The sequence below is a fragment of the Buceros rhinoceros genome, unplaced genomic scaffold (genome assembly GCF_000710305.1).
Source record: "Buceros rhinoceros silvestris isolate BGI_N320 unplaced genomic scaffold, ASM71030v1 scaffold10581, whole genome shotgun sequence".
In the NCBI taxonomy this organism is placed as follows: Eukaryota; Metazoa; Chordata; class Aves; order Bucerotiformes; family Bucerotidae; genus Buceros; species Buceros rhinoceros.
The window spans coordinates 33902-48823 of record NW_010392514.1 but is presented as its reverse complement, the minus strand read 5'-3'; the positions used below and the strand labels follow the sequence as shown (position 1 = coordinate 48823).

The window sequence follows — 14922 nt, the reverse complement described above, 5'->3', positions numbered from 1 at the left end:
GACGCTCATCCAATAGGAGTTGGGTGTGGAACAGGCCCGCTGTCCGTAAGCAAGGAATTTCTGCAGAATTAATCATGTGGGGCTGATACTCTTGGGAAAAAGTGACTACAGCAACCACTCACAGTGGTAAGGCAAGTCAAACTCAGGGAATGCTGGACAGTAGCATGCAGGGACTGTGCACTGAGTGTGGATGGTGCCATTGGCGCCAGCCTGACACCTGGCTGGTAGAACAGTAGCGAGGGTTTGAAAGTATATACTTTCAAGAAAGTTTGCCCTGTGTGGGAATGTATATACTCGTGTGTGTACGCATACAGAAATGCATACGGCTGAAAGTGTACACCAAGTGCAGCGGTTTCCTTTCTCATCTCCAAGGTGCCTTTATGTTTCCCTTTTGATCTTGTTCTAACATGACATATCTTTATTTGCTAAAGCAGATCTTCTCCATCTTCTGTGTAGTTAGAACTAAGCAGACTTCAGAGTAGTGCGGGACACCTGAGCTAGCTTTGCATGAAAGGCTGTGGAGTAGCTTAAGCAGTGTCAATATGAAGTTCCAGGTTGATTCAGACAAACTATTTCCAGCATTGTACATCATCAGTTTAGATAACACTGTCAAATTATCCATTTTTACAGTAAGATGTTTCTCATTGTGTGAATTTCCTCCTCCCCCCCATTTTGTTTTATGTAGCAAAAACACATGAATATATCTATATATACATTTATATTTCCGTGTGTGACATTAGCAAATTTATCATGTTCTTTGTATTTAGACATCAGGATACTGTGAGCAGTGTCTGTAAAGCACTCAACAGGAACGCCAGTTGGCCTTTCTGTTACTTGTTTCTGACTGTGTCTGTGCACTGTTTCTGTATGTCTGCAGCCAAGATGTATAGACACTCTGCCACCTTTTTGCGTACTTTTATAAGATCTCTTTATCTTTTTCTTCCTCTTCTACCTACACAGTGCACTGTGTGAAGCCTTTTCTAGTATGGGGTACACATCCTATGAAGCTTTGACAGTACGTTCTTGGTTTCGATGTGTTTTGCAAATGTTCATAGATCAACCAAGTGCCGTGATGGCCAAGGCAGATGCTGAGCAAACAGTTGGTAAGTGTTCGCATTTCCCTAATGTTTGCAGTAACGATTCTATATTGCAAAACTGGCAAGCATTTTCAGCTAATTACAAAATGTATTTTTGTTTGTATTCCTTTACTTTTACCTAATTACAAAATGAGTTTCTTTGCGCTGCTTGTGCTATTTATTGATAGTTTGCCTGCTCTGCACATGACAAATTTATCACAAACAAAAGATAAAAGAGCTTGTTTCCTTGGAAGCAAAGAACAAAAACTTGCTCCCGAGGAGACAAGCTATTTTTCCCCCATGGAGAAACTGCTCTGGAAAAAAGTGAAATCTGAAGTAAATAGACAGAAATCATGCTGTGAATGCCCAAAAAGAAAAAAAAATCCAGTTGCAATTAATTCTTCCCTTTTCTCTATTGGATATTTAGCTCTTAGAGCAATGCTTTATCACTTCTTCTATAAAACTCTTGCTGTTCTAATTATTTGTACAACACATCTCCTAGCAACTATTTTTCATATACATTTTGTAGATTTTGAAGAAAAACATCAGTAAAATGAAACACTTGGTTATAGGTAGTTAGTACTGTTCATTCTGCTATATCTGTATTAGAAACATAACTAGTTTAGATGCACATTCATTGCCTAGATAGATGCAAGTCGTTACAGAGGCTTTGTATTTTAGATGTTTTAAATTCATGTTTAGTTTTATGTTTTTGGGACTAAAGTAAGTTGAAAAGCATAACTGTAGACAATATTTACTGCTGTGCTCTCTTGTAACAGGGAAAGCCTATATGGAGCAGCTGACTGAAATGACAAGACTGATTTTTAAACTCTCAGAAGTAGAAAACATTCTTTCTAAGGCTCATGTCGAGGAGTCAGTTTTCAAGCAAGACCCTAAAAATGCTCTTGTCCAATTCATTAAGGTACTGTATATCTCTGTGTTAGCTTCATAGGACAATTTTAGGGAAAAAGAATTATGTAGCAGATTTCGTTTGGTGTATGGAAAGAAATTAATGACACAAACCTTGTAAGAGATTTAGTAAGTTTATTCATTTTTATTTCAATGTTTCTGTTTTCCCAGGCTGCTGGCAGAACTTACAGTGGCCTTCAGACACTCCCTGAGAAATCAGCCATGGTAGCAAAGACTCTGGAGTATTTAGGTGATGTACTGAAGTATGTAAAACCTTATCTGAAGGCAAAAGGACCTCCAGAAGGTCTCCAGCTTACATACTGGATTACTGGTAATTATTTTGCACCCTCTCTTCTTTTAGGAAAAAGTTATAAGGAATCAGTAAAATGTGATTTTTTTTTTTTTTTTTTTTTTTTTTTTTAATACTTCTTTTCTCTCTATTGTCCATCTTAATGGCTTAAAAAAACTAAATCACCAATATGTTACAGCTCAATATTTAATTTTTTTTCACCAATTTTCTTTGTATTTTATCCTGATCCTGACCTCCTTCTGTTATGTTTAGGTTTGGTTTTTTTTTTTCCAAAAGTAACGTTTTCATCTCTCTTACCACTGAAAACCACCTCTTTTACCTGAACAAAACCAGAAACAGTGACAAGCCAGTGAAGTAGTGTTGTGATATGCTACATAGTATTTGCTGGAGTTATGATGGGGGACAAGTCATCTTAGGAATGTAACTTAACGTCTTCTCAGAACAGCTCCTCTTACATACACTCTGTGCTTTGTTAAAGCTCAAATTCTAGTATTTGTTCATGAAAGTGTAGATCCACGGACAAGATGGGAAAATAGAGTGCTGTTTATTGTAAATGAATATTCCAGTCTGACCTACTTACCTTTAAAAATAGGGTAAACCTATGTATTTTGAAGACAGAGGTAATGATTTGCATGTACATGCATGTAGGTTGTGATTATAAGGAGTGCAGAGAAAAGCGCGACCTTGTTGCAGAAGATGCATCAAATGTAACGGTATTTGAGTTTTGTAAAATACTTTATTTTTCTGTTGCAAAATCTGCATATTTTGATATGCAAGACGTATGTCAGCTCAAATTCTAGTATTTGTTCATGAAAGTGTAGATCCACGGACAAGATGGGAAAATAGAGTGCTGTTTATTGTAAATGAATATTCCAGTCTGACCTACTTACCTTTAAAAATAGGGTAAACCTATGTATTTTGAAGACAGAGGTAATGATTTGCATGTACATGCATGTAGGTTGTGATTATAAGGAGTGCAGAGAAAAGCGCGACCTTGTTGCAGAAGGTGCATCAAATGTAACGGTATTTGAGTTTTGTAAAATACTTTATTTTTCTGTTGCAAAATCTGCATATTTTGATATGCAAGACATATGTCAAATGAAACGTTTTTATCCAGATGTTGGATTGGAGCCTTTTAAAGTAATTTTAGATTAGTATTTTCCTTTCTGTTCTTTGCAGTAGGAAATGATGAATCTTCAGTCATTCTTTTGTGAGAAAGAAATTGTCCTTTCTTTTTAGTTAAGAAAACATAAAAACGTTTAAAAGAAAAAATTATTTAAGTGTATTTCAGTCACTTCAGATTCTGTGGCCTTGTTAAATTTTAAGGACAAATTGAGAAATGTAACAAATCTAACCACCTCCTGTCTGTGGTCAGATTATGTCTACCACTGCCCCATACATCCGAGCAATGAAAATGGAAGGAGTGCTTTTACCAGGAATGAGTACGTTTCTTTCAAAACAGGAAGCTTAGACAACATTATTAGAAGTATTCTAAAGCGATCATTCTCTTTCTTTATGATTGATCATTGTGTTTTCTTTCACTCCACAAGATTAATGTTGTTTTCTGTTGTTTTTGGAGATGGTAATGGATGATTTTTATAGATTAATAGTATCTTGCAACAGCCCGCTTTTGATCTTTCATTATTTTCAAAGTCTTAAACACATTTTCTGGGGATATTCCTGTATTTTCAAGCCAGCAAACTTTCTTGCTTCTAATTAAATATAAACTTAAGAATGTCTGTGGGAACTACTCCATAGGAATCTTGTTTTATTTAATCTCTATTTTGAGTATTAACACTCATGAGTACAGTTATTTTCTCAAGAAACCTTACATCTCACCTGCCATAAAGATGTTTCTCAGAGTCAGGGTATTTACACATCGACACCTTTTTACCTTTTTTTTTTTTTGCAACTCAAAAGCAAGATCTTAAAACTGTCTCAAAGCTGCCCAAGTGATATGCTAATGTGTTGAAAACAAGAAAGGTGTTCTCTGAGGTTCTCATTTTGTGGACTGAGAGCCCACAAAGATATGGAGAGACCATGCCGGTTTAGTGGAGTTGGCTGCCCCTCATTCTTTTTAATCTGCCAAATTAGATGCATTAAATACAATTTGAAAGATACTTAATGTTTTCCTAATGTCGAATCACTGTATTAGTAGTGTAGCGATGTGGCCACAAGTGGTTTTAGATAAATGTGAAGGGAAGGCAAAGGCAGCATCTCTCTGTAAAGTGTGATGAATGCACACAGTAAGGTAAATAATTAAGTGCATCTGTGCTGATTGCAATAATGTTTTGTATCAAGATTAGTTTAATTTTCCTGCAGAGATGTGGGAGACTGTGTTTTCTTCAGCGTTGCTGTTCTTTTCCTAAAGCAGCTTCACTTGTCTAAAAATTTGCAATTGTAATTTATTGAATCAATTTAGTACTTTCATTTTGCTGAACTGTAAATGGACTTTGAGTCATCTTCCCTGGGCTTTTCTGGTTTCAGAGACATCTCAGTTGCTGTTACTACTCTTGGATTATCTAATTTGTCATATTTGCCTCTTTAGGCTTTTTTAAATTTTCTTTTTTTTCCCTGACTAAATTGCCATGGGATTTCTTGATTCTTTTTCAACAGGGTGTCTGGTAAAGTTCTGGGCACCGATACTGGCTACTTCCAAAGCACAGCAACTCCTGTTCCGCATCGTGGATTGCTTGCTGCTGCCGCACTCTGTGCTCCAGCAGGACAAAGAGCTGCCTGTGGCTTTGCTGTCTGCCATTCAGGAAAGCCTACCTCTTTATCTTCAGGTAAATATCTCAACTCTATTATCAGCAGACAAACGTATCTTCAGGAAAAGATTCATATTGCAGAGGTTATTTTCTTTTTCCCTAATCAAAACAAGCATTGACTGAATTTAAAGCAGCAGCAAGAGGAGTTTTTTCTTCTTGTAGAAGTGGAAGGAAAAATGCCACCCCATTGGCTTTCCTCTCATTGCGTGCAGCTATGCTGTAGTACGCTCCAGAGCTGCTGGCCTAATCACTGTATATATTTAGAAATCTTATAGCCAGCCTGCTGTTTACACTGGTCTCTGATGTAAGAGATTTCTGAAACAGAAGATCAAATAATCATAATATATAGCGAGACACTTGCTGAGGTGACAGAGCAAGCAAATGTTTTAAATCATCCTTGACTTAGTTAACTGTAGATAATTAAAAATGAGCTACTCCTTTTTTTCGTTGCTCTTAGCAACAAAAGACAGTCCTCTGCTTATCATGGCACTATTTTATCTTAATAGTTTGAGACTATGTTATACTGAATCAAGTTAGTGCTGGTTACGCTTGCATGACTAAAGCCTACTTGCACGTTACTCCTCCTATTCGACCCTCAGCTTACCTATCACTGCTGAAACTATGAGGCTTGTTGATATAGAAAGAGACTAATTCCTGCCAGTGAGGAAAAGAATGTATTTGTTAAATAAGTAGACATGTTTCACCTTGTAAATTCTTGGGTCTTTTTTGCTTACTGTTTTCCCTTCTTAGTCTTGATTTTAACTGTAGTCTTAACCGATGAGTTTACAGGATTATAGTGTGTAACAATGCAGTGATGACATTGTGAACAGCCCTCGGATTTATTCCTTTCAAAAGTTGCATTGTGATTGATGGCATGTCATACGCAAGTGAATATGATTATGTAATATGATGTGCAGAATATAACTTGCTTTGCTGCTCTGTAGGTATTTTCAGAAGCTATATACATGTAGGACCATCTGGACATTGATAGTACCACAGAGTGCGACGGTCGGCTTGCTAATTTAGTATTCTTGTCGGAAAGTACTGTTTCTCTGTAGTCCGTGCATATGGATGTAGTTTTAAGATGAAGCCACTCACGTTGGTTTTGAAGTCCAAGTGTTGTGAATCCTTGTTTCCCATTTTCTTTGACAGTCTCTGACTTACTGACCTCACTGTCGTAGCAGCCTGCTGCATAGACCATGTGCTTTCTGCCTAAGCTAGATGATCTTATTTACCAAATAGTTTAGTTTAGACAAATGCTGCTTCTATAAAATAAGTAATTCTTTAGTTTGGCAAATGTTTTTGGGCAGAGAAGACAGAGGAGAACACTTATTTTTTCCTGTTTCCATGTGAAACTTGTACATTTTATTAGTTGTTTGTATTTACAAATTTCCAACATTTTTAAGTGCTTCAAAATGCTTCATTCATTCCAAAATACATCCTTCCTCTTATTTGGGAAAGTGGAGAGATTCCAATTTGAATCAACTCTAAGTGAAAATATTTCAATATCAGTTTTAAAAAAAAAAATCTCTTAGGGCTGCTTCTGAGCTCCTTTGAGATCGAATAAATTCTAGGCACTCTCTGAATTCTCAGGTTATCATTTCACAGTTGGCTTAGGGCTAAATTCATTCCCTTTTGCCCCCATGTGCATTCCCATTTAATTTGCTTTAATGATTATGTGAACAGCAATTTGTGAGCTTATTCAACTAGTAACTAGCCCCACAAAACAACCAACCAAACCCAAAACCCAAATGGGCATATCAGAAAAGCGACACAGCAGTGTATGTGGGAGGGAAAGCATGTAAGTATGGTGGGAGGAAAGACAGAGTAACAGGATCCTCAGGGAATAACCCTACCTTGACCAACCGATTTCACTGTTGGTGAAATGTGAGATCAGACTCCGTGGGTGGCTGCCCTATGTCTGGTGCCCATTTGTGGCGGTGGAGCTGTAGTTTTTTAGTGCAGGAGCCCTAATTCACCCGAATCTTAGACAGACATTATTCTATCGATGAGTCCCCATTAATACTCTAGCTTACAACTTTATCCTTTTGCAGTTACGTGAAAATAAAGAAACAGGAATTTGGAGACCATGCAAAATATCTTCTTATACGTGCAAGTTCTTTATTCATAGTCAAAGCATGAAAGCACTTGAGTAACATTTCTACTCAGAGGCCTTTTAAGTTCGTTTTTTTTTTTTCTTTCCAGTTTTCTGAAAAGTTCCAGGCTCTGTCTTAATCTTCTTTTCTTTTCTTGTCCTGAATTATTCTTCTTCAGGTCCTTCAGTGTGGGCTGCTCCTCCTTTGTCCAAAAACCCCTCCTTATATCTCAGAAAACATCTTAGTTTGCAAGCAATGGTTTGCAAAAATTTCCCTCTTTCCGGAGCTTTCAGCAACTAATCTTAATGTGTTTTATTTGATCCTTTTATGTGGGTTTTGAAAGGATTTGAAATCAGTCTTAGTAGCAGGTAATTAATTTCACACATTCATTGATGCTGCAATCTCATGAAATCCTATAGAATTCCTGAATTGTATAGAAAAAGATTCTGCAAACGGTCACATACCCTGTGTAATGGTAATGCAACTGGCCACACAACTTGGGCAGCAGGCTTGAAAACGATGACAATGTTGTTGTCACTGTGCTGTACTGAGAGAGGGCATCGCCTTTGTTTGTCACTCTGTAATGGCAGAGGCCCATTTTTCATCTTTTAGATCAACAAATGAAGCACCTTCTCTCCCCACAACATTTTCTTACTACCTTCACAGTTGATCAAAACCAGTGACTGTATCCCACCCTCCCTTACCACTCCAAATCTACAGGTTTATTTTTAATAGATCAAAATTACAGGCTTTGCTTAATTTTACACAAGTACAAATAATTGCCAAATGCACTAATTTGGACTAAACGTTGTGTTTCTTCTCAATTCAGACTGACTGGATTTAGTTGCTCTATTTGTGATTATTGTATATATAAATTTGGGCCATACAGCTGTGCCTTTTGACAGTTACTGGGCAACTGCTCTGTTCTCCACTATATATAGAACTTATCTAGCAATTTCCTTCAAACTCAGTTACTGATGCTGCCTTGTCAAAATAGCTTAGCTCTAGCAACTTGTAAACTAATATTTTTTTCTTGCCAAAAAGAGCTACTGTATGGATATTTTTCTGTCACTGTGCATTATCTGTTTTGATAATATTTGATGACCTAAGAAAGATTTTGTTGGGATATAATATCAAAATTGACCTCAGAGTTGTTTGAATGATGGACTTGAGAAAATAAAGCTTGAAAAACATTGTATATTTTTATGGGACTATTCTTAATTATGAGATAGTGGGGCATGCAAAATCTAACTTTACATGTTTTGCCAGTGTAAAAAGAAGTTGATTTGTGTGATAGTGGGTTGCTGAAGCTTCCTTGGGAAATTTGAGAGCAGCTGAGATTGGTTTTGGATGGATTTCTTGGAGAATGATTTGTGGGAGTTTGGGTACACGTTTACCAGTAATATGGGAAAGAACTGAAGCAGTGAACAGAACTTAATTTAGCGAAAAAATACTAGTTTAAATGTATCTTGCAGAATGCACCATAGGAACATGGAATAAGCACAATACACATAACGATGGGAAAGGTAAGATACCCTGCCTGATTTGTCAGCATTAATCCTGTCCAAGCACAGATTTCTATCTAAATACAGAGGAGTGGTGAAAGAGCTTAATTCTAAGTAGTGCTTGGCACATACATTTTCCAGTGACTTTAATGGGCCTGTGCAGGCTTAGCATTTGTCAGAGATCAGACCTTAAAAGTCCTCCTGTGAGCCACATCTGTGGTCCAATATTTGAGCAAGCTTATTAATACGTTTTGTGAATTATAGTATGTATTTAATAGGAATTGTACAACGTTAATTGGTGAACAGCAGATTTATTCCAACAGCAGGATTGATATTGTAAGTCATCATAAGGTAGCTTGGCATTTCTGCAGTGAATAGTTCCAGTAATCCATACTAATCGGTTCTTCGCTCTCCACGGGTGATTTACAGATGTATGAATAAATCAGAAGAAAGAGGCAGCTCTGGCCACAAAAAGTTCCTGCAGTGAACACGCACAGGAATCAGTTGTCTTTCTGCTAAAATGAGGAGCAGATGTTGTCATGCCCCTCTGCTCCCCTTAATATGTCCTTGATTTTTTTTTTCTTTTTTTAATCTCAGAAGATGGCTAAAACACATAGTTAAGAAAGAAAGAGCAGCTCTATCAACCCTTTAATGTCCATCTGCTTTGTAGGGATTGTCCTAGGGGTGTGATGTGATTGATTTCTGATTTCTGGTCCAGAATTGCAGTCCAGTAGCATACATTTATTTTCTCTCTCATATGAACAGTAGCTTTCTTCATCTCTGTTAATTACTGGTAGCATTTAAAAGAAGGTTTTATGAGATTTCGTTGGCCAGCGCTGTCCAGGGTATTTTGCCACTGTACTGAGAGATTTGCAGCTACTGTGCAGTGCTGGTAATTTATCCCTTGTGCCACTTGGGATATGCCGTTGTCAGACCTTGCGCAGGTCTGTTGCTTTCTGCACCTATGTAAGAAAAAGGAGCCTGAAATAAAGAACACAGTGTGGAGCTAAAGTCAATGCGCCGCCATGTCCAAAAGAGAAATCTAAGTTCTTCTCTGGAAACTTGTAGGGAACAGCAGAAACATCAGGGTCAAAGGTGTAACTATTCTTCCCTGAAGAGCTTTGATGCTGTAGATGTGCCCTTCATGTCTGAGGACTGATTCCTGGATTTTCCTACTGTGTAGAAGAGAAGGATTTGTTTGTTTGAGGGTGTTTTTCTGGCTCTCGGCAAAATGGAATGTGATTTTTCTCAGTTTTCTCACTCAAAAAATAATTTGTATCATGGAAGCCATTGGTGCAGATCTCGTAAACATTCATTAGGAAAAAATGAGGAGGATAATCCTTATTGAAGAGAGAATTTTTGTATTACTACATGGTTTAAAAATTACTCCATTTTTTTTTTGAAAGGTAGCATCTCTGCCTGATCCACCAAAAAGGAATCTAGATTCCTTCTAAGAAAACATTAGATTACAGACAAAAGGCGTTTTCCATGTTTTTAAATGTTTGAGTTAATAGCTCTCCTTACAGGGTTTCAAGAGCACTCTCTGTCCTCATCAGAAAACTACAGAAAAAAAAAAAAATCACTAGTTAACTTACATCCTTGTTTTTACTTCTGTAGTCAAGAAGAGTATCTTTCAGTAATGCTCTTGACAGGCCGTTGGGTTTTTTTCTATAATCCTTTGGTGCTTTTTCAGATTACTTCTCTCCCCATCCCACACTCTAGAAACTTAAAATCTTCAACTCAAAGAATGAAAATGCTTTTATGAAGGATCAGGCTGGTTTTATCTTCAGATGAAACTACTAAGATCTGCAAAAATTAGTCAGTGTCCCTTCAGATATCTAAATTCTACTATTTTGCTTTTCAATGCACCTATTAAGAATCTTAAGATCATTTCTTAGAAACAGTAACTCTTATTAGTTTATAACAACTGAATTCTTCTTTTCTTGACTCTATTCAGCATTTGTTAAAGAATGTTCTCGTTTTAGTAATTATCATTGTTAGGTCTTCACAGGTGTTACATTCTTCATGTATTCCTACCGGTGTCCCCTGTAAGGTTGTGATGTTCTTTGTGTCCCTTTTATCAGATAGGTTGATATACTTTCTCACTGAATTTTTTCTTTGGGGGGGGGGCGGTGGGGTGGTGGCAGGGGTGTTTTGTTTTGTTTTTGTTAGTGTTAAAGCAGTGTAGAATCTTAAGAGTACCAGCTCCAGTTCTGGAATAGTTTCTGTCTTCTCCCAAGAGCTGTAATGCAGAAAGCACAGACAACTCTTCTTTATGCCCACTGCAACATCATATTGGAAACCCCAAACACACCTTTACATACTAAACAATCTGTCATCTCTAACAGTCTGAGTCTGCCACTTGCCAAGTAGTGCTTTTAAGAATTCTGATACAGCAGCAGCTACTTTTTACTACAAAATTTTGCTGTATGTACACAAAAGGAGGAGAAAACCTGAATTGCTTATCAAAGCCCCCGTTCAAGAAGTGTGTTTTTTGTTACTGGGACTTAACCAAAATTACCAAGATGCTCTTGAAGAATGGGAAGCTAAGCCCTAATTGAATATATCTGTGTTCAAGAGGGTGACCTGCGACAAGTCTTCAGGCAGGGCCTGAAGCACCTCCTTTCTTGAAATCTCGTGTTTGCTGTATTTGTTTACTGTGGAACCAAAAGGGGGAACTTCACATTTCAAAGAAGTGCCAGGAAGACCCTCAGAACTATGTCTCAGCCTGCTTTTTTTTTTTTTTTTTTTGTGAAAGAATTGTGCTGTCATATTCACACAGACGGGTATAGATGAAGATCGTTTTGAGGAGGGACAGAAAATACTCCTTGTCGGTAGCTGGGTACAAAAGCAGCTCGTCTTGAACTTTTCATTCATATATTAGGGGCATTTACTTAACCTCAGCAACCATCAGTATTCAGGCAGATACTTGTCCTACCAGATCTGGAGCCTGGATTGCAATGCAAGTGGAATTTTGAAGTACTGTTGAAGATGCTGTCTAGGGAACTCTGCACTTGAACTTCTTTTATGCCATTATTCTTGTTGGACAAAACTATTGTGAAAAATGTGAATTCTCAAGAGGCTTCTGTTTGTGCTGCTGCCTGTGACCCTTGTGATAGGATAGGAGATCACTGGACTTTTTTTTTTTCCTTAGTGGTTTGTTCTTCCTTTCAGTAATCAAAGGAAGGGGAAGGAAACTTAACTTTCTCTCAGAGCAACTCTTACCGATAAGAATACTCTTTTTTAGAGACAAACCGTGTGTATGTTTTATAACTGTGGGTAGTGTTCAGATGATAGGCAATTTTGGGGCAGGTATTTTCAGTATAGGTTTTTTCTCTGGATCAGTATAGCTCATACTGGGTAAATCACAGCTGGTTTTGCCTTATCTTAAACTGATTGAAGAAAACCCCCTAAACCCCTCATAAATGATGCCTGATTTACCCTAATTTGTTCACACTATGAGCAAAATTTTTCTTGTCAAGACCGTGTTTCCAAGTGTCCATTTTTCTGCTATGCCATTTGCACAAAAACTTCACATGGTGCTTTACAAACAGATGAGGTATTCTCTCTCTCCCTTCATAAATCTTACCTGAGTAAGATACTTCGTTAGGCCAGGTACAGAGTTGAAAAAGAAATGAGGAGCTTTTGGGCACAGAAACATTTCTCAGGTCTGAAATGACAAGGGGTTTGGTTTGGTTTGGTTTTTTTTTTCCAGATTTGAAGGAGAGCTTGCATGTCCCCAAAGCTTATCTTCCAGTATATTAACTAGTCTACTAAAAGATGTTTCTCTCCTTTGCAAGCCCTGCCCTGGATTTGTCTCCACTTGTAGACTGTTGTATCTGCAGCATATTCCTGATGTTTGTCATGCAGTAGTTACTCTGTGTGCGGCGGTTTACGCAGTGTGTAGCAAGTATTTAGCCTAAGGTTGTTAAAGATTTATACAAAAAGTGTTAAAAATTTATTCAATTTCTCGGGTTTTAAACTTTTCTTCTACAGGGCCTGTCCTTTATATGTTGCCAGTCCCAAACGCAGGCTGCCTATTTAAATCAACTGCTTGGGAGCATAATTCAACAATATTTTGGACGGTTTCTCCCTTCTGCGCCGACTGTGCTTAGAGCCGGACAGCATCCTGTGCTGACTGCTTTATGCAGTTCCATTACAGCCACCCAGGTGCTCCATCTACGGAAGACCACGCTGCATGTCATAACGTAAGGACCAGCAAAGTGAAAACTCAGATTTCACAAATAGCTCATGAGAAAGGGAACGCCGCTGTTTCCTCCTCAGTAACTGGTAGTTCGACTGTGGGAAGAGCCTGTAAGGTGCTGGGCTGGGAGCAAAAGAAGGACAACGTGTATAGAGTAGGAGAGTAAAATGGGGAAGATCTGGAGAGAGTCATTGAAGGCGGAGGTCATAGACTGTAAGAAAAATTATTGCATAGGGCCACATGAAAAGCAATTATTTTTGTAGAAAAATTGCACTCTGGTATGTATCATCATATGTTTGTGTTTCAGGCTGTATTTAGGGCCTAGTCATACGTGTCACAGTGCTTATAGTTGCCACAGTTACCTGTGCATGGAGGCCTCACTGCTGTCTGTCATGGTGTTCTTAGGTGTGCCAGCAACCCAGGGGAAATGGAAGATTTGGGGTGTGGGAAGAGGTAGGGAGACATTACTTGTTCACTGTGCCATGACTGCTTGCACAGTGCAATATACAATCATATGCTGCAGAATAGGGAACAATCTGTACTTTTTGTCTATGTTGGGAGAGGAATTAAACCCCCTCAAATATAAAGTGATTGCTTATGTTCAAGGTAATTGCATTTTTCTTTGTACAGAGTGTATATACACATTGATTAAAAGAATTTCAGTGTTGATCTTAGGTAAATATGACAGGCAATCCTGTAAGTAAAGCCTGCATTATCACATATTAAGGCAGTGAATTACAATTTCACAATCTTATTTCTGACATGTTTTTCACTCATGAATACTCAAACTTTGTCATCTTAATAGTTATTTTTGAACGTGTGCATGCACGTGTGAATTTTAAGACATTGGAAAGAAAGTTCTGCATGTCTAATGGCACTTGGTGATTTGTAAGACGCAAAACGTTCCTTAGTGATCTGGGAAGAGTATCTCTGCAAACCAGAGTGCTGCTCAGTTCTGACTGCCAGGTGGTCAGGAGGCAGTCACTAGGTCTGTACATAAATACGTACAGAGTTCGCCAGCCCTTTTGGCGTAGGAAAGCTAGCGAATATCTTGCTGCTGCACAGAGGAAATGGAATGATGTGATCAGGGATGCATTATCCAGGTCAGAGAAGGGTTTTAGTGGAAAAGCACACCCCAAAAAATCGGTGTGAAATTTTCATAGTCAATTAATGGGATAGAAGATTTTAAATCGAATATTAAAGTAAGACCACATGACACAAAAAATAGTGTTATGACTTTCATTTCCCAAGTTATACCAGCACTCGGAAACTGCAGTGAAATGCTCAGATCTCTGAAAGTCAGGTTTCATTTGGAGGTTAAGTTTTTAACAAGGATGGTGGTTTTTAGTTGGTGCATTGATCAGTAAACACCCATGCCTTGTTTGAGTTACTAATGGTTACTCAGTGGTGAATTTAATACCTAAAAAGGTTTTTCAAAGGTTTCTGGGAGTGCTTTTGCAAACTGATTAATAACTGCTGTGTTCTTTTTACCAGCGCTCTTCTCTCCTGAATGCTTCGATTTAAACTTACTGTCTTCATATTTCAGTAAAGTCATTTGTAATGTCAAATTAACAGCAGTTCAGATTTTTGTATCCTTTTGTGGAAAAATAAGAAATCAAGCCGTTCAAACTGGAATATTCACTATGTGCGATGCCAGAACTTGCTCTTGTTGCAGATTGACAGGTCACCTTTTATCTCTGTGACAAAAGCAGATACTGGCTGTCCCGTTACAACATACTGTTGACAAGTGTAGCAGTACCAGTAATACAGCAGAACTGTTACAAGAAGTTGGTTTGTGAGTTGACAAAAGCATAATAAAGCTAAAGAAAGTAGTGAACAACAGTTGTATTTTGGATGTTGGTTTAGGGTCTTGGAATCTCGATTCCTCCTTTTTTCTTTTTCCCCAGTTATTTTATGAAGCTGCCTTTAACTTTTACTGTCACACTTGGGTTTTTAACTATAATGATGATAGCTGTTATTTCTCACTTCCCTCAACTGAAGAGTCAGAAGGCATCGCTGTCCTCCAGTGAATTGGGAGTCTACGACAAATAGCC

The 14922-nt window shown here is 37.9% G+C and overlaps 1 protein-coding gene across 1 annotated transcript in view; it reads left to right on the top strand.

Moving 5' to 3' along the window:
• Positions 1–14922, top strand: part of MMS22L (MMS22-like, DNA repair protein) — a gene marked incomplete at its 5' end in the record, with an annotated part of 67517 nt that overhangs the window by 47085 nt on the left and 5510 nt on the right. Inside the window, 5 exons of the mRNA XM_010144515.1 lie at positions 961–1103; positions 1856–1998; positions 2157–2316; positions 4912–5081; positions 12661–12872. Of these exons, the coding sequence (XP_010142817.1) occupies positions 961–1103; positions 1856–1998; positions 2157–2316; positions 4912–5081; positions 12661–12872 (828 nt within the window). The remainder of the gene's footprint in view (positions 1–960; positions 1104–1855; positions 1999–2156; positions 2317–4911; positions 5082–12660; positions 12873–14922) is intronic.